This window comes from Zymoseptoria tritici, chromosome 8 (genome assembly GCF_000219625.1).
Source record: "Zymoseptoria tritici IPO323 chromosome 8, whole genome shotgun sequence".
In the NCBI taxonomy this organism is placed as follows: Eukaryota; Fungi; Ascomycota; class Dothideomycetes; order Mycosphaerellales; family Mycosphaerellaceae; genus Zymoseptoria; species Zymoseptoria tritici.
The window spans coordinates 859,362-877,353 of record NC_018211.1 but is presented as its reverse complement, the minus strand read 5'-3'; the positions used below and the strand labels follow the sequence as shown (position 1 = coordinate 877,353).

Here is a 17,992-nt window from a genome sequence, read left to right as displayed (position 1 = left end):
TCTTTCTAGTGCACTCGCAAATGATACGAAGAGCGAAGTCACTGGTGTCTCGGATCACTGCTTTAGATCAACTCATATTCATATCCTCAATCTTCCCACGCCAGGTGGAAGACTGCCACATATTACCTAGTAGGTGATCTATCCGATCCTCTCCAAGCACAAAGGTCCCGTCTGATCAAGCCCTCGGGGGCATCTTCTCTCTCTCTTCCGCAAGATATCAAAGAACAGACAGAATTACCCATCGTCGCAAGCCTCGCGAATCGATTCCTCCTTCGGTTGCTTGAGCCCTTCCTCTCTCATCCAGCTCAATCGTAATCCGGGTTCGCAATGAATAACCTCCCAGCACCCATCGTCATCGTGCTTGTCCTCTCATCCACACTTCCCCTTCTTCTCAGATCCTCCGCATTCTTCGCCTGTCTTGCAACCGCCTCTTCTGCCGTCTCCGCCTTCTTGGGAAGCGCGGGCACACTGCCAAAGTCCTTCTCGTCCTGCACGGAGTCATTGCTATTCCTCCTCTCCCTTCCACTGCTGATGCCAGTCGTCGTTCGACTCGTCATCGTCGCGCTGCCGCTGTTGGTGCTGAGGAAGTAGTCCCCATTCTCGCTGCGGGCCATGGGTGTCTCTTCCTCGACGATGTCGTTGAAGCTGCCGTTCGGACTGCCTCCTCCGCCGGACGGTGTGGAATTGTTGCTTCCATTCCGGCCGATCTTGCCGCCTCCGCCGCTGTATCCTGAGTTTCTTGCACGCCCGCTTCCAATGCTGTTTCGTGCCGATCCACCGGACTTGCCGGTAGCGTTGTATCTTCCTCCGCCGCCTTCTTCGTCGCTATCGTTCTCTTCATCGACTTCGGTCGCGGACAGTCGCATTGGCACACCAGCGGCTCCCAGTGTCGGAGCAGCGTTATACGCCGACGCCTTGGGCGCGCCGTGATGTCTGATCTTGCTCCGTACACCACCGACCATGCCGGTGGAGGAGGTACTCGTGCGGCTTGCGGAAGTGGCGTAGGAGTGTCCACCAGCCACTTCAGCAGCAGCTCGCATCTTCGCTTGCCGTTGGGCGACGAGGATTCTAGGATCTTCATGTTGCGCTCGGTCACACCATACGGTAGCTTTCTGCTTGCGCATCAGAGCGACGTAGGAGGTCGGAGACATGGAAGAGGCGGATCGGGAGGATGTCGAGCGTCGTGGTGCGGTCTGCGGGTTGGCGTTATTCGTGGAGGATGTGGAGGAGGTGGCGTTGGAAAGGGTTCGGCGGGAGGATGGGTCGGGGTATTGTTGCGAGGTCATGCTGTACGCCGGAGATATGTTGGGAGAGCCGCGCTGAGCTGGGTGTGGTGCTTGTTGGTTTTCTAAGTAGGGCATGACAGAGGATGAATTCGTCCGCGTTCGTGAGTGGGAAAGATCTTGACCATTAACGTTGTTGTAGTAGTTATGTTGCATCGGAGGTGGTTTCGGTTGTGCTTGCATTGGGTAGGATGGTCCAGCAGGCGCACGGCTGCCGACTGGTTTGCGCTGGGGAACGCTGGACATGATCATGGTCGACATGGTGAGCGAGTTATATGAGATTATTACGGCGTCCGACCGAGAGTAAATGTTTGCGAGGGTGAATGCCGCTCCAGGTGGTTCGAGAAGGTTGGCGGATCGCTGTATTGTTTGGTGCTGTATCGGGTGAATAGCTCGGGCTTTCGCGGTATGATCTCCGAGCGCAGGCGGGGTCGTTGAAGTGATTGTAGCTGTACCCCAAGGAAATGTGGGTATGTAGTCACAAAGCTAAGGCGCCTTGCATGAAAGGTTGATTGTTCTGCAGGAAGCCGCTCGCATGAGATATGGTATCGGACGGTCGAGGTGGAGTGAATGCGGGCGGGAGATGCGTAGGCGAAGCGTGGCCGAAGGATGGCTCGTCGTCGACGGTGGGAGGTGAGGTCGACGTGTTATCGGAGTGGAGGGAGGAGGAGGACGAGGACGAGTCTGGTGGTAGAGGTGAAAAAGGTGGTCAAGGTCGAGTAGAGTTTGGTGGTGGTATCTCCACAACTCAGATCGGTGGTCTGAGGTGGTGCGGAAACTCCTCCGATTCGGGCCTTTGCACTCTTGAGACGAAAGCGGCGGAACAAGGAGAGGTGAAACCAATTCTCGCAAGACCGTGATGGAATCTGGAACACCCCTCTTGTTCATCCACTTCCAATGCCGTGCGATTGTCTTGGAGCAGGAAGGGCAGTATCGATTGTATCTCTTCTGCTCTTCCCAAAAACGCCTCTCCTCTTCCGCGGGCGGCGTATCGGAGCTAGTGGGGGCCAAGTCTGCAAGTCAAGACGTTAGCTCTGCATGTGCACACCTCCCAAGAGCGCATTATCCGGTCGAAAAGGGCAGGCCATGTCGTTCAATGTCCTCCGCATATGCATTCTTCTCATCCATGGCGTTGCGCATTGGTAACAGATGGATCGAAGTGTGAATACGCCTCCCGCCGCCAAATTCGCCAATGATGGGATGAGAACTCACCACGAGATTGTGGAGATAGCCTTGCTGCACGATAGTGACTTCGACAAGCCTAGTCGACGACTCTGCTTGGGTTGTTGAACGAATGAGGTCCAGAGAGTGTTTGGAAAGCAAGTTGAAGTATGAAAGACCGTTCTCAGAATCCAGCGGATAGCAAAGGATAAGATCCCGACCAAAAGTGGAGGAAAGTGGAGAGACCGTAATGGATAAGGGTATCGGTTCACGACACTAGGAGGCATGTATATGCAAGACCAGACCAGGAATATACGCGATATCACAGAGAGGGCGCCCAATCTAGCAAGGTCGGTCGACAAGTGTGCATAAGATCTGAAGATAGGCGAGAAGAAGAACGAGACGGTATAGCATACGAGAAGCACAGTCCGTTCCATTGTTTCTATTCTCAAAGCACATGTCACCGTAGCTTCCCGTCTTGTTCGATTTCGCCAATGCAACTCGCCGATGTCAGGCCACCCGCCCCGGCTCAACAAGGGGAGGTAAAAGGCGGAGTTGATGGCGAAACTCACTCCCGGTTCCGCAAACGTCATCCTTGGAGCTGGGTTTCATCATTGGATGGGGCCATGTGTAAGCCATGAAATCACCGCATCATCAAACCCTCGTCGGCTCCTCCACTCAATCTCTTGTTCGTCGCCTTGTTTCTCCCTTCTCCTGATCACGACGTCGATCCACACCGAAGGTCCGGGGTCAATGTGCTTCCCACGGTGCAGCACTCGTGCCGGACATCGAACGAATGCAGTGCAGACCTTCGAGAAAGAATACGAGCCCCTCTTCTCGGACAACCGCCGATAGCTTGATGCTAAAAATGAACTCACGATCGTCGCGCTTGCTCAATTGGAACATGCAGGATGCAGGCACTACACAGCTATGGATACCTCACCTTCGAAATAGGTAGGTAGGTATGTGCCTGCAAGAAAAGCGTTGCACTTGTACAGGCACATACCGTGCAGCTTCACGTTGTTATTCTTATGATGGCACTCACCATTCCGGTCCCATCGCGCGCCACGTGCCAACTGTCCCGTCAATCGAAGATCTCTCCACCTCAACCGATCTCTCGACAAACCCTAAAATTTGGCTAAACCAAAGTCTCGCCCGGTTTCGAAGCCGGCAAACCAAGGAATCCTTTTCTTCATGGAGTGGCACAGACTGTACTCGAATGTGAATCGCGAGGAACAACCTGGAGAGAAAAGGCCACGCTCGTGTCATCTTTGGAGACGTCGATCGACGATGCAGCAACACAAGGCTCGCTTGTGAGAATGTAAGCTTTCCTCGCACGTGCGGAGAGGGATCATGGATCAATGAGGACAATGCAACTTTTCTGTCGACCAGCCAACCTGTTCCTCATCCGCACAAGGTCCATCGCCGCTCCATGATTCCGACCTCACTGCAACCGCGGGAGTCGAACCCCGGTAGGTTGAAGGCAGCCTGCGCGAGAGTTTGGAGAGTACATCGAAGAGGATGCATGTGTCTTTGCAGGAGCTGGGACAGAAAGGACACATTCGCTCCCCAGCTCAGGCGGCACAATGAATACCATCCGAGTCTAAGATGCGTGCTGCTAATCAAGCAGAGGCAAGGACTTACGTCGCCATCAATCTACCCAAACCACCTCCACTTCTTGGCAGCCTTCCTCTCTCGCTCAGCATCTGCTTTCAAACGGCACTCATACAGCGCCAACTTCTGCTCCCTCTCAAGCTTCGCAACCTTCTCCCGTGTTCCAGACCAACGACGCTTTGATTCATCGCCATCGCCGTCAGTGCCACCGAGCCCTTGGTCGGATAGCACCCCTCCCAATAGAAGCCGAAATGAAAGACATTCTTGCGTATGCGTCGCATGGAATCGAGGTTAAGTTCGGCGATCTGGGCGGTCTCCATGATTTGGGTGCTGAACGCCGCAAAGATGGCTACTGAGGCGTTGAAATCTGGGAGCCGATCCCTGTGAGCGTCGAGTATGGCTGTCCAGTACGCCTTCTGCATGTCGCGCGGGCGGCCCTTCATTTCAGGGTCTGTTCGCGCGATGTTGGTGGTCTGGTCCGCGTCTTGGAGAAGCGTATCCAGAAAGTGAAGCTTTGTTTGGCTCGCTCGACTGTTTTGTTTGCATGCCAAGCTCGTGCGTCGAGCTTCATCTCCTGACACGTCTGCGCTGTTTGCTTTTCAGCAACTACATCAACCTCTTGAACTCCCGCAGCGACCATGAACGAAGAATTCGATCAGTTCGACGGTGGCGAAAGCCCTCCCCACGACGAGGACATTATCGACAGTGACGCCGAGGAGCCCAAGTTCTCTTCAAAAGAAGAACGCATCATCGAAGCCGTCAAACAAATGATCTACCATGAGAATATTCCGTTCCGGAATCTTCGCGACTTCTGGCAGAAAGCCTCGAAGCAACTCGACGAGAACACCAGATTTGGAGCCCGTAAGCATGTATCGGGCACCTAAATTGAGCCAATTCTTACTGACACTGACAGGCCACCGCATCAGAATCCTAGGTAGGCGCATCGAGGCATTCCGAACTTGCACTTACAGGTCTCGGCCGCTAATGTGTACAATGTAGGAACTCGCTTGGCCTTTAAATACAAGGAGCTGCGCATCCGCGACGAGAGATTGCCCGATGCTCAACAATACATCAATCGGGTTTGGCGCGAGAGAAGAGCTGCGGAGGCAGCCCAGAGACTGAGAGATCGTGTTGCGGCGCAGCAGCGAGCCGCGGCCGTGGCGGCAGCGAAGGAAGAGTAAGTTGCGTTCTCCTTCCGACACGATCGTACTGACATCGGCACCTTGCAGGACGCCTTCAACATTAGAATTGCCAATGCGATGAAGATGAGCCTGAGTATGCGGATATCCCGAAGTCTTTGCGCAAAAGAACCAGCTAGAACGCAGAACAACGATTCTTCTTCAATCACAACCTGCTCCATCATCCGATGAAGAGCCAACATCTTCAAAGGATCCACAGCCAATATGGCAGCGGTGTCATGCGTGATTGCCACATCCTTACTCAGACTGGCGACCCACCTAAAGTGCGGGTGTACTTTGGCCATCATCGTCTCGCACAGCGGAAGATCTCTCATCGGCGTTTCCGAGCATAGGACATCCACAGGCACCCGAGACCAGACCAGCAGTCCGGTCGATATGGCCGCTGATGCCCATATCACAATCGATAGATTGCACCGAAGCTGCGTGAGCTTGTTCCGGACGGCATCGTCTGGCTTGGTCGCTGGCTTCTTCACATCCTCGCCGTACAGAAGCTGCTTTCGACGCAGCGAGTCGGCACGGATACGGTGTCGAAGGGGAGCGGGCTCGTCGGCGGAGTGTCCAAGACTTGCTCCGGTGGAACGATCAGGGGTATTTCCCAATGCCTGCGAGAGAGTAGGTCGTTTAGCGTTCACCTCGTGACAAGGTGTAGAGTCTTCGACGAGAGGGAACGGAGATAGTGGTATGCTACACCTGCTGGGATGCAGAACGTTTGACAAAGAAAGCAACATGCCCTTCCGCATTCGGTGGTCGACAAAGATCTCAGTTACAGCTGTATCGAATCTAGAAGAAGCCGAACCACTTGCGGGCCTTCTTCCTATCCGCCTTCTCCTGATAGTACTGCTCCATCGCCGCGCGCTCCCTCTTCCCTTCCAAGATCTCCTCGTGCCTCGCCATCTCCACTCTCTCCCTGATCTTCATCTCCGCCTTATCCTTCTCCAGCTGAGCGACACGCTCATTCAGCATCTCCACCGTCCGCGCCAACGTCTTTTCGGTCAACTTCCACTCGTCAAAGGACGTAGCCTGATTGTAGAACGAGTAATTTCTACGAGCTCGCTTCAAGATATCGTAGTCGAACAGTGTGTCCCTGGCGTCTCCGATTAGATCACTACTGAAGTGCGCACATCTGCGCACGGTGCCTTCGAAGTCCGTGATGTTTGCCTTGTACGGGGCGAGAACGGCATCCCAGTACTGGCGTTGTCGGTCCTCTTCCAATAAGACAGTTCCGTCGGGCAGTCGATAGCTACCAAGTGTTGCAGTAGGGTCTGTAGGGTCTGGACGGGGAAGAGGTTCAACACTGCTGAATACTGACATCATGCGTGGGAGGAAGTCTTGCAGTTCGGCGATGCTTTGCGAGGTTAGGTTGTGGAATGCCATGACTTCTTCGACTTTCTGGTCCATGCGAGCCTGATAGGGCTTGAAGATGTCCTGGATCTCCTTGGTCAGGGCGTCTACTGTCCGGCGTTCGCTACCCGGGATCCAATGCGACTTCTTGGAGGATCTCAAGCGGGTTTCGATACGTTTGATCTTCTCTGCGGCCCCTGCGTGGGTGAGGATGGCGCCGTCAAGCAAGTGACTGAAACTGGCCGCGGTTTTCTGCATGCTCCTCGTGGTATTGTCGACTATCTTGCTGAATTCAATGGAAAGCTTCCTCTCTTTGTTCCTGGAGGGTTGGTCAGTAGGCGAAAAAGAGAGAGTACTGCCTGATCGCTCCACTTACTGCTTCGAGGGGTCTAGCTTCGACAGATGATTCACCAACGACTTCAACTCCGAATAAGCCACTCGGATTTTGTCGGGTCTCGCAGCCCGGTTAGCAGAGGACCTGTACGCCAACGCCAGATTCCCATCGCTCTCGCCGATCCAGTTGAAGTGCGGATGCACCTCGGGGCCGGGTTTCCAGTCTCTGCAACTGAAATACTGGTGCCTTGTCTTAGGGTTTGAGCACAGGATCTCCTGCTGCCGTGCGTATGAGACATACTGTCTGGGCAAGAGCGACCAGATGAATATGCCTAGGATAAGGACGAAAGCGAATGCCAAAAGCCACTTCTGAGCGTACAGCTTCTTCTTCAGATTGGCCAGCTTGGTCGTTGTAAATCGTGTCGGACTTCGTTCTTTTGATAGCGTAGGTTTCCTGATGGAGTCCTCGAGATGCTCCGTAGCGAGTGATTGCCTTCGCCGCAATGATTGTGCTCTAGATCGGCGCCGAAGGGATGTCGCCCTTCTATTGACAGTATCATCGAGCATGGACTTTCGGCCTCGCCACTCTGCGAGCAGTTGTTCATCCATGTTCTGATGGGTATAATCAGTAGCAGTCTTTCTATCAAAAAGGATATTGGAAAGGAATTGTAAAGTGGAGATGTTGAGAAGAGCCAATGACAAAGAGCTGATATTCGCATTCCGCATTCAGCCTCAACAATGGAAATGGACGTAGCTTCGCCTCGAGTCCCTTTGGAGACTGCTACAAGCGGCCAAAGAATGCGGTTGAAGGTTTCTCAGTATTGGCGCCGACAGAACGATTGCGAGCGAAGTACGTATAGCGACAGAAAGCTTCACCATCAGCTCATTCTCGCTGCTCTGCGTACTTAGTGGCAAGTCTCTCGCAAAGACATGCAAGCACATTTGGTACTTGTCATAGGGCTTCAGATCCACCTTCTCTTCTTCTCGTACTCGTCCAGTCGACGATACATTCGCTGAACGGTGTCAGGCTCGACATGCGGATGAGCCGCTTGCATATATGTCGCATAGACGCTCTTGCCCCTCACTTCCGCAGAATCTCGCTCCCGCTGCATGTAAGCGATGCTCTCATTCAACCTTGCCGCCGTGAGAATCAGCGAGTCCGCCGTTGGTGTCCACGTGTATGGCGAAGTTTGCTTCCACCATCTTCGTGTCTGAGCGTTGCGTATCTGAGTCTGACCAATGACCGCCTCGCGCATTCGCCGCATGCCTTTGAGCTCTTCATTCGTGGTTTTGATTGCACTGAAAACTTCTCGGCTGAATTCCGCCAGAGTCTCCACTGTGGTGTCGAAGCGTGGGATACGTCGGCGGTTGGGGCTCAGTACCGCGCCCCAGAAGGCCAGGTGCCTGTCGCTTTCAGAGCCTGCCACATCGGGCTTTGATGGCATCTGTCGTTTGCCAATGAACAGTTTTGCTAAGCGAAGAAGCATGGCTTGCAGCTCCGCTAAGCCTTGTGATGACCTTTCCAATGCATGTACAACATCGTCCACGTCTTGGAGAACCAAATCGACATATTTCTTGAACCTGGTCTGGACCATGACTTCTCTGTCGGAGAGTGGGAATCCGAAAGAGCTGCCAAAGAGGTCCAGTGGCGTGGAGCGTCCGCTGGGCAATTCTGCCATGGAGTGCAATTCTGAAGCGGCCGATCTGGCCGCTGAGGTCCATCCGGTGGCGAGGGCGCTGAATGTCTTGCCGCTGGTTCGCAACCTATCAGTGGTAACGAAGATCTGACTATGTAGCTCGCCGAGTAGCGTTCTGCCCGCTTCGCTGAAACATGCGTCAGTGATTGTACTGTGCTTGCTTTGCTAGTATGCTTACTGCATGGATTCATGTGGCGATATCACATCAATCGACACTTTTCTGACCTTGTCGTGTGAATCGCTGATCTTGTCAGGTGCGGCCTTATTTTCTGCTGCCGCTCTGTCGTAAGATGCCACCAGTCCCTCTTCTTTCAGAACAAGCTCGTAGTAAGGATCTACCTTTGCCGTCATCAGCTTGCAGATTGTGTGGTTTGTCCACGATGGCTGCCGACAGAGTCCATTGGGGCTTTCGTCGATCATGTATGAGCAAGCTACCAGCCCGGTCCAGAGAAATAGCACAAGCGATACAAGACTGATGAGCACTAGCAACGTCCGCTTCCAAAACCACGTCAATTTCCGTGTTTGGAGAGGGATATCTCTGGTCGCCGTTGGTCGGCGAGGTGTGGACGGCGCTCGCTGTGTAGAGCGACTTGTGCGAGCTCGAGAAGCTCGGCGGCGAAGAGTAGCGACGGCGTGCTCGCTTGTGGTCTGTCTGCCTCGCACGTATTCAGGTGGTCTGACATCCATGCTTGCGTGATTCTGTGTAGCTCCGATAGAAGATAAACAGAATGCAGAGATACAGACAGACTTGTTTGTGGAGGTAGCGTATTCGATGTGGGAAAAAGAGAGATGCACAAAGAAAGGCCTCCGACCTGCCGCATCCGGTGTTGTCCATGCTTTGCCGCCGTGGCTTCAAATTGATTCTCTTTGAGTCGCTCACGGGAGCAGACATCGGTTCGTATGGCTGCTAACCTCGTACTCGCCGCTCCATCTCAGCCCTATGTTCATCGTAACGTCTCTGCCGTAGCAACCACACTTTCCGGCTTTCCGCTTGAAGGAAGCTTGTACTCTCCTCCAATCTCGCGATCGTGAGCTGAATGGATTGCTCCAAGGCTGCCGCGGCGCAAGGATCGGGACATGGCTTCTCCCTCGCGTTCTCTCCGGACATATTCCGAGCCCTTGCGATAGTCCCGGAAATCCTCGTGATGGCTTGCAATGCCATCGATGTGCCGTTCAAAGCAGACCCGAACAGACTGTCGAACTCGGCGCATACGCCATTCGCTGGGTCGCTTGGCTGAGCCCGGAGCGTTCCGGAGATCGTCTCTTTCGGTCTGGGAAGACTACATGACTCCCAATCTATTCCCATGCTCATCGCCAGTATCTTCACGTCCCTGCTCACGCGTGACAGGCCACGCGACGTCTTCAGACATGAGTCAATGACGAGATCCATCCTTTCGATGAGGCGATCGGTGTAGGCCATAAAGGTCGCGTGGATGTTCTGCTCGGTGGTGTTGGTGTTGAGACCCATGATGCTCTTCAAACTCCGCAGGGGCCCGAGGACGGATCCAGCTTCGGTCATCTTTAGGATCGCTCCCTCGTGACGGTGAATGATCTCGAAGCCGTGAATGAGACCGTTGATATCCGCTTCGTTTTCCATCATGTCGTCCGTCACGTTGAGGGTCATATCAAGCTGGATGCGACCAGCGAAGTGTATGAACACGTCCTTGAGCGTTGCACTATTCTGGTCAGCAGTTTCTCCGTAGATACATGAACATTTCACGTGCTTACTTCCTCGCGCCGCTGATCGCAGAAGCATTGTAGAAAAGCGACTGGATTTCGTACATGAGGTCCGTTAGCATGGGATGCAGTTCTCTATACATAGCAAACTCCTGCATCGAGGCCGCTGTCTTGTCGGTTGCAATGACGTCTTCGTATTCAGGCAGAGCCGCATGCATGGGCTGCGATTGCAGACAGTCGATCATCGGAACTGGCGTGCATAGCCTTCCGTACCATGGATAAGTTCGCCAATAGGTGTATTGTGCCGCCCACGACCATGCTAGTAGCCCGAAAGTGATGGCCAATGTGACCAGGGCCGGCCATTTGAGGACAGACAGCTTCAGCAATGACAGTTTCATCTTCGCAACAGCCATGTGACGCCGTCCTCCGGAAGCTTTGAATCGGTCCACATCATTCTCACGAGGTATCGAACGTAGTCGCTGCCTGGACCGTGAAGACTGAGACCGGGCTCTGCGGCGGAGGGTGGCCGACTCGTGGCTAGCATCTTCGGATCTTGGTCTTCGCTCCTTTAGGTCTGGGAATGTATATGTATCCATAATTTGTCGCGAGGATAGAGAATAGCAGGACCATAATGGCGAGTATGCAGAGATATGTGGTACAAGGCAGTGAGCAGAGTTTGATGACAAAGAGATTGGACTTACATTCCGCAAGCGGGCAGTGTCAATGCTGTCTTCGCGACAGACCGTCTTCGAAACACGAGCTGAGCTGAACATCAGGCAACATCTGCTATGACCGGTATGATCGCGCATGACAGTGCCGGAGAAGATAATACCATCTGTCTCTCACGTCGTCGTGTTGCTGAGCGGGCACGATCATGGTGCTGGAACATGCTGGAGCAGCATCGTGTGATCAACCGGTCCCAAGAGACTGGGCGGACAGCGTGACATCGGAGGAGCTCGGGCGTGTGTTCTGCTGATGATGCATTCTGCTATATCTCAGCGCAGTAGTGATGGTGTGACGGAACTGACAAGGACGATGACAAGTGTGGAGCGGGTGCCCAAAACGGCTCCACGTCGGAAAGAACACCGCGGTTTCTATTCTTGGGCTTAGGGTTACGAAATTGTCTTCGTATCGTGACGGCAGCATCGTGTCCTTTGGGCATTATACAAAACACTAGCAGAGATGTCGATCGCTTTCACTGCATCTGCAGATAACCGGCGAATCGAGGCATTGATGCTGCTAGCAATAGCGCAAGAAGCACAGAAGCGGGCAAGTTCTTCTTCGTACTGTCTGTCCATAACTCTCTCACAGATCGGCTTCAAGGTGCTCAGAACCATCAGCAACAACCCCATCAAACAGCACAATATCCGCCATCAATCACCATGTCACTGCCGGTCATATAGCTGCTCGCAGCACTCGCCAAGAATAAGTACACCCCCTTCAGCTCCGCTGGCTGGCCTTCCCTTCCCATCGGAATCTTTCCCCTCCAAATTTTCTTCGTCTCGATGGGCACAAAATCTTGAAAGGAGGGCATTTGAGTCAGCAGGCGCCTCGAATTATGGAGAAGAAAGCTTCGAGATATGCTGTTTGCCTTCAGTACTGCATTGCTTACCAGAAATCTCGGTCGCCATATACCCAGGCGACACAGAGTTCACCCTCGCGAACTTGACCCACTCGACCGACAACGACTTGCATAAGTGGATGACACCCGCCTTTGCAGCATTGTACGCCGACTGATGGTTCGGGATGTTCGCAATATGCCCGGACATGGAAGCCGTGGCAATGAACGAACCGCCAGCATAATTCTGCAGCTTCTCGCCCGTCGTCGAAAGACCACCGTCCGTGTACTGCCGCCTGAAAACCGCACCAGCAGCTTGTGCGCAGTAGAAGACCGAGTCCAAATCGGTCGTAACGACACGTTGGTAGTGCGAGCGCTCGCCATCGATCATCCGGCCTTGCGTCCAGGGAACTCCGGCGTTGGCGACGAAGATGTCTAGTCGGCCGTTGAAGTCTTTGACGATGGAGGTGATGGTGTCGTTGATCGAGTCGAAGGATGTTACGTCGGTTTGGTACGCGCGGCACTTTACGCCGTATTGCTTTTCGATTGCGGCGGCTTTGGTGATGGCTTCTTTGTTGCCGTGGTACTGTGGGAGGGCATGAGTGGTTGTCTTGCAAATGCTGGAACAAAAGTTGATCAAGGGCGAAAGCAGCGAAGCAAATCGTACCAGACAATGGTGTCATCGTGATGCATGGCAATGTGTGGCGAAGGCATATACAAGATCGTGGAGCGAGTAGATTGAGGAGATACAAGACAAGTGCGATTACTCACCCAAATAGCAACATTCGCTCCAGCTTCAGCGTACGCTTGTGCAACAGCGTAGCCGATGCCAGCACCGGCTCCGGACACTATGGCAGTCTTGTGCTTGAGGCTGAAGAGTGGCAGTACGCTCTCTTCCTTGGGCGGCTGTGTGTTGTCTACAGCGAGAGTAGACCACGGTCAGTTGAGATTCTATTGTGGCACAGGGTAGACTGCTTGCTTTCTTGAAAGATGCCATTCTTCATAGCACTGTCTTCGGGCGATTGCTTCTCCTCATCTTTGTGCCCGCTGGCCTCGACTGTGGGTTTCGGTACATTGCGAGTCATAGTTATTTTCAGAGGAGAGTGTGAGAGAGGAGTGCTATACCACCAAAGATACACATATCAAAGACTCGTCGATACATGTCGATGATGGACGGCCTCGATGTGTGACGTTGATGATGCGTGCCTGCCTCAGGTACCACCAGCGGAGAGGAGTCCGGCGGAACTCCTCATGATTCTCCCCGAGATTTGCCAACTTCTTCTTCGGCATCTCGTTTCCTTCCCATACTCTTCTATCATACATATTGACCGCGGCAGAGAGGACGGAGAATTGAAGATCGTCAACGTGCCCCGTCCTCGGAGAATGTCTCATCTCTGCCACCGTTTTCTCCAACAACTCCAACGGCGGGCTGATCTCGCGTGCGTCGCATCCATCTGGAGCGCGGACGCGTTGCTGCATCGATATACATGTCTTGCTTCGTTGACGATCACGACGACATGCCGCAAACGCATATATCGCTGCATCTCAAGCGCAAAGCGAGTGCATCGATGACAAGGTCAGCCATTTGACACTCTTCCATTTGATCATCAGACGTCTTTTCCTCGCAACGTCTTTCACCGGCTTCATGGCACGACCGTTGGTTTAATATTTACTTGACAACCACCCATATTTCGTGCCAGACACTCTATCCACACTGTTTTTGCATGGGAGGTTCCTGCGATCCTTTCTTCCATAGTTTTATTCGTTGTCTCACCTCCAATATCGTTCACATTCCTCTTCACATTCCACCGCTGTTGGTGGTAACAACACCCGCATGTCTCGGGCCTGGCACCGGAACAGTTCTTCCTGGCCAATCTTCCATTGCCAGTCTCCATCGACTGCAGGACTTCAGGCTTGAAGGTATCTGTCCAGTGATGGGCTTGGACGCGCAAGGTTCGGGAGAACGACCACGATAGTCCGGACACTGGATACTGGAATCTATCGGCCGACACGGAATAATCAGGCACAATGGCCAACGCAATGTCCCTCCCGCGACGACAAGCCGCAGCCGCGGCTCCGGCCTCGAACACTGCCCTCTACGTTGGAATCGGCGTTGCCATTGGTGTGATATGTATCGCAGGAATCGCCATAATAATAGTAATTATACACAAGAAGAAGGTACACCGCAGAGTTATGCAAGAGATGGAGCAGGGAGTCCAGATATCTCTTTCGCCGGTCCGCCAGATGGAACACATCCCGTATAGCCATCCGAGCGTGCGCTGCCATCAGATGATGCCAGACACGCAGCGCGGTTGGGATGCGCTGGCTTCGAACGAGTCTCTGCATCAGCCGCAGGTTGTTTTCCACCCTGTGAAGCGGCTGAGATCGACACTCGGGCTGCCGAAGAGTTCTAAGCTCAGGCCAACGCCATTCGGCGGGAACAAATATCTCTCCTCGATTGTGGAACTCGATAGTCCAATTAGTGAGAGGCAATCGCCTCGACTCCCGACACCAGCGAAGACGGCTCCTCTGGAAAATCCATTCGACGAGGCGCACAACACAGCCCGGCCAGACAGTCCCAAAACTGATGCTCGGCCGTCTCTTGCCATCAGGATACCGCAGCGCCGCAGTGAAATTATCCAGGAGACCACGGGCATCAAGGCAACGCGGTCTGTGTCTGAGGGAGTACTCAACAAAGCCAAGCTGAATCGCACGACACCTGAGATGGACAATGCTTACCCCAAACGACGATCCATCCTCCATGCTCGCTCACTGAGTCTTGGAGCACCTGCAGGTGCACCCCCTACTGGGCCGGTTCCTCCTCTACCGACGATCTCACCTCTCCGGATCGTCAGCGACGACGGTGCTCGCCGGCCCATCTGTGTATCGCGCATGTCAACGTCAAGCGTGGGCTCAACGAGCAGCTCTGTACTAATCAGCAGCCCGATCCTCAGCCGCAAAGTCGATGGCGAAGGATTGAATTCACCGACTGTGGAGACCGTCGTCGCCGATGATGACAATGCGTCTTTGAAGGATGTTGCTGAGGGACATTGGCAAACTTCATGCATTGTTGCACCTCGTCAGGACGAAGCATCTCCCCTGGCCTCCAAGATGCAAATGTCGCCTGGCTCTATGCGCGGCAGCATCATGCGGGTTGACAACATTGACCCTAGTGAGCGCAAGGTCTCCGCCAGCAGCAACATTTCGAACGAGGAGAACCGTCAGCCGAATCGGATCTCTGTTGCAGAGATCGCTACTGCAGACCGCATCATTCTCAGCAGGGTGTCTTCCTCCAACTCAGTTCAGAGTGCAGCCAGCGTGCAGAAGATCGACACACCTCAACGCGGATCAAGGGCTCGTCAGAGTTCTGTCTCCGCCAGTGGCTCTCCAGCGCCTCGCCGGCGTCCTCGTGTCTTGAGCGATATCTCCGGCAATGCCGATAATGCTTCGCCGACTCGCCGGCCATCAGAATCGACCCTCAACTCCGCTCGCAGCAGCAATGGCAAGGCTTTGCAGTTGGACAACGGCAGCCAGTCCGCAACGAAACCCAGTGCTTTGAAGGGTAGTCCTAACGCCCGCAAAGGCCACCGTCGTCAGAACTGCGTTCGGATCAGCACTTTGACCCCTCAAGTTCTCGGGCCCCCCGCCCGCAGTCAATCGGCGAGTCCTGCGACACTGATGGGTAGCATCAACGAGGAGGGCCTTGAGGAGAACTACGATGTGTTCCAGGACACCACGCCAGAACAGCTCTCTACTCGAAAACTGGCTGTACCAAAGTCTCGTCGTCCTGCTTCGAAACAGCACAATTCTGACAGCTTGTTACCGGGCAGTCTTCGTGTTCCGAACGCTCGCGGTTCTCTCAGACCGACCATCCCCACACGCTCATGGACAGATCCAGAGAGCGTCGAAGCAGAAGATCAGACCTCAAGCTCTCCACCATCTCTGTTGATTCCTACATTCCCAACGCGCAGCACCACAACCACGATGATGGACTACTCTCCGTGTGAATCGCGGCCAGTATCCGCTATGACTTTCGGAGCGGATGATGACGAGGCAAATGGAAGACCAGTCGCTCGATTTGTCATGAGATCCTCCAGCTCGGAGGGATCGCCCGTGACTCCCGTTTCACCTTCCTCGCCTGTGTCCCCTTCATACTCGACGGACATGGCTTCGAGTCCTCCCCGAATGCCCAGACCGCTGTCATACAGGAAGTCTTCTGGGGCAGAACAAGCCGAGAAAGAATACGACCCAACCTGGCCCGTCATCACCATGCCACAGGAGACCAACAAATACGACCCAGCCAGCCCGTCAACCGAGAGTTGGGATATGAACAATGCCGAAGGGAGGGGCTCGTGGTTTCTGCCCTTTGCTGATGCTGCCGGAGAGCTGCCAGGTTCCTCCCCCGGCAGCGGGCAGACTACACCCAAAACGCTTCCACAGACCTACGATTCGACCGAGGAAGAGCTGACGAGCTCCAACGCCAAAGAGATCATGTCCCGTCTCCCATCGACCCCCTCGCAGCCCGCTGCCGCTCCTCGAGGCTCGCTCTTCCTCAACTCTGCTTCCATGCCCATTCTATCCCCTCCATCTGCAATTGACGCCGCCGACGCCAGTCTCCCAGCCTGGTGCCCGCCCAGCATCCCTGGCCGCGCACTGTCGGTCAGCGCCCGCAACCCACGCCGCTCGAATAGCACCTTACGCAACCACCGTAGACGCATATCTCCGGAACCATTCATGCCTACCATCATGCAAAGTTCCTCTCCTCCAAACCGTACATCTTCCGAGATCTCCACCCAGGATCCCACGCCAGAAGCATCCAAATCCAACAGCGCCAGCGGAACGCCCAACCAGAAAGGCTCTCCTAAACCTCCGATCCCCGCTCGCTCTGCCATGAGGAATTCTTGCCTCCTCGCCGCCCCGTCTCAGTCTCCCACAACTTCGATCCGTCCCTCCTTGATTCAAGGCCCGCGTTCCGCTCCTGCCAAGTCTGTCCTTCGCAACATTTCCGAGCTCCGCCGCATGAACTCCGAAGTACAGAGCCAGGCTCCCAATCGAGAGTCCCGCAACTGGGCACGTCTAGGCAGAGAGCCAAGCCCACTTCTGCCATGGATCGGAACAGGTGCACACGGTACAAGCCAGAATGCTCTGCCAGGTGGTGAAGAGCAAGCCGAAGCCGGCGAGGAAGGCGGTTTCGAATACGTCTTTGAACCGCACGCCGACAAGAGCTCGCAAAACAAAAGTTCCATCGAGTCAGTGGACCTGCAAGACTTCGAGCGCGACCTTGCTGACGCACTTGACGGTCTCCACAAGGAACTCGCGCCCGGTATCGAGAAAGACAACACACCAATGCAAACCCGCCCGGATGCCAAGACCAGGAGGAACTCCACAGTCTGGAACGACGGCGAGAAATTCTGGACGGAAAGTCAGAAGGAGGGAATCGTGACGACTACATTGACGACGCTGAAGGGCAGAACGGAGAGGATGAGTCAGGTATTGGGAACGCCAGGGAGTTTGTATGATCAGGATGGGTTTTTGAAGGGTTGAAGTCGATAATTGGTCTTCTTGGATAGTGTAAGAGACTGAGCGTTGGGGATTTGGAGGCTTGCCGTAGACCTCTTGGTGATGGGGGATGGGGAGTGTTGGATAGTGATACCCTATATTCGATTCGATAGGTACCTTTTATCAGACAAATTTATAATCATCTTCACATTGCGAATCGGTCTGAGAGTGTTTGATAGGAAGAACGATGGTGATTCTAATTCTGCACCCTTATGGCTGACCGTGTCTTCTAGCATCCTGTCTTGACCCTCTCGACTGCTGTAGCGACACGTAACAGCGAGAGCGAATGTATCGAATCGACGTGGCGGCAATGTCGGGACATGGAACGAGCGTTGAAGAAAGGCGGAGTGGCGACAATAATGGGTCCGTCCCTGGTGAAGGTAGGCAGATAGCGACAGTGATGAGTTTGGTTCCAGAAGAAGGTAGGCAGATAACGACAGTGTTGAGTTCCGTTCCAGGCGAATGTAGGCAGGGCGACAGTATTGAAAATCATCCCAGGGAAAGGAAGGCGACGATCGGCGGATCCAGCCAAAGCGCTGAACTAGGCGCCAAGTATATCATGCTCGCTCG

At 54.1% G+C, this 17,992-nt stretch overlaps 4 protein-coding genes across 4 annotated transcripts; 1 reads left to right on the top strand and 3 right to left on the bottom strand.

The window, feature by feature from the left end:
- Positions 1 to 305: 305 nt before the first annotated feature.
- Positions 306 to 2,575, bottom strand: MYCGRDRAFT_110399 (uncharacterized protein; the record flags this gene model as incomplete). Its single annotated transcript, XM_003849932.1, has 2 exons — positions 306 to 2,296; positions 2,496 to 2,575. The coding sequence occupies one exon, from the start codon at positions 1,542 to 1,544 to the stop codon at positions 306 to 308; it is 1,239 nt and encodes a 412-aa protein (XP_003849980.1).
- A 2,100-nt stretch (positions 2,576 to 4,675) lies between these two features.
- Positions 4,676 to 5,339, top strand: MYCGRDRAFT_105396 (uncharacterized protein; the record flags this gene model as incomplete). The annotated part of the gene is made up of 2 exons (XM_003850396.1): positions 4,676 to 4,919; positions 4,972 to 5,339. 2 exons carry the CDS (start codon positions 4,697 to 4,699, stop codon positions 5,055 to 5,057), a joined length of 309 nt encoding a protein of 102 aa, XP_003850444.1.
- A 698-nt stretch (positions 5,340 to 6,037) lies between these two features.
- On the bottom strand, positions 6,038 to 10,718 carry MYCGRDRAFT_95059 (uncharacterized protein; the record flags this gene model as incomplete). Its single annotated transcript, XM_003849931.1, has 7 exons — positions 6,038 to 6,917; positions 6,975 to 7,163; positions 7,233 to 7,543; positions 8,017 to 8,755; positions 8,807 to 8,963; positions 9,541 to 10,304; positions 10,357 to 10,718. 7 exons carry the CDS (start codon positions 10,716 to 10,718, stop codon positions 6,038 to 6,040), a joined length of 3,402 nt encoding a protein of 1,133 aa, XP_003849979.1.
- Positions 10,719 to 11,656: 938 nt separating this feature from the next.
- MYCGRDRAFT_74599 (uncharacterized protein) lies at positions 11,657 to 12,984 on the bottom strand (the record flags this gene model as incomplete). The annotated part of the gene is made up of 4 exons (XM_003849930.1): positions 11,657 to 11,823; positions 11,918 to 12,449; positions 12,635 to 12,780; positions 12,843 to 12,984. 4 exons carry the CDS (start codon positions 12,946 to 12,948, stop codon positions 11,657 to 11,659), a joined length of 951 nt encoding a protein of 316 aa, XP_003849978.1.
- Between the last annotated feature and the right edge of the window lie 5,008 nt (positions 12,985 to 17,992).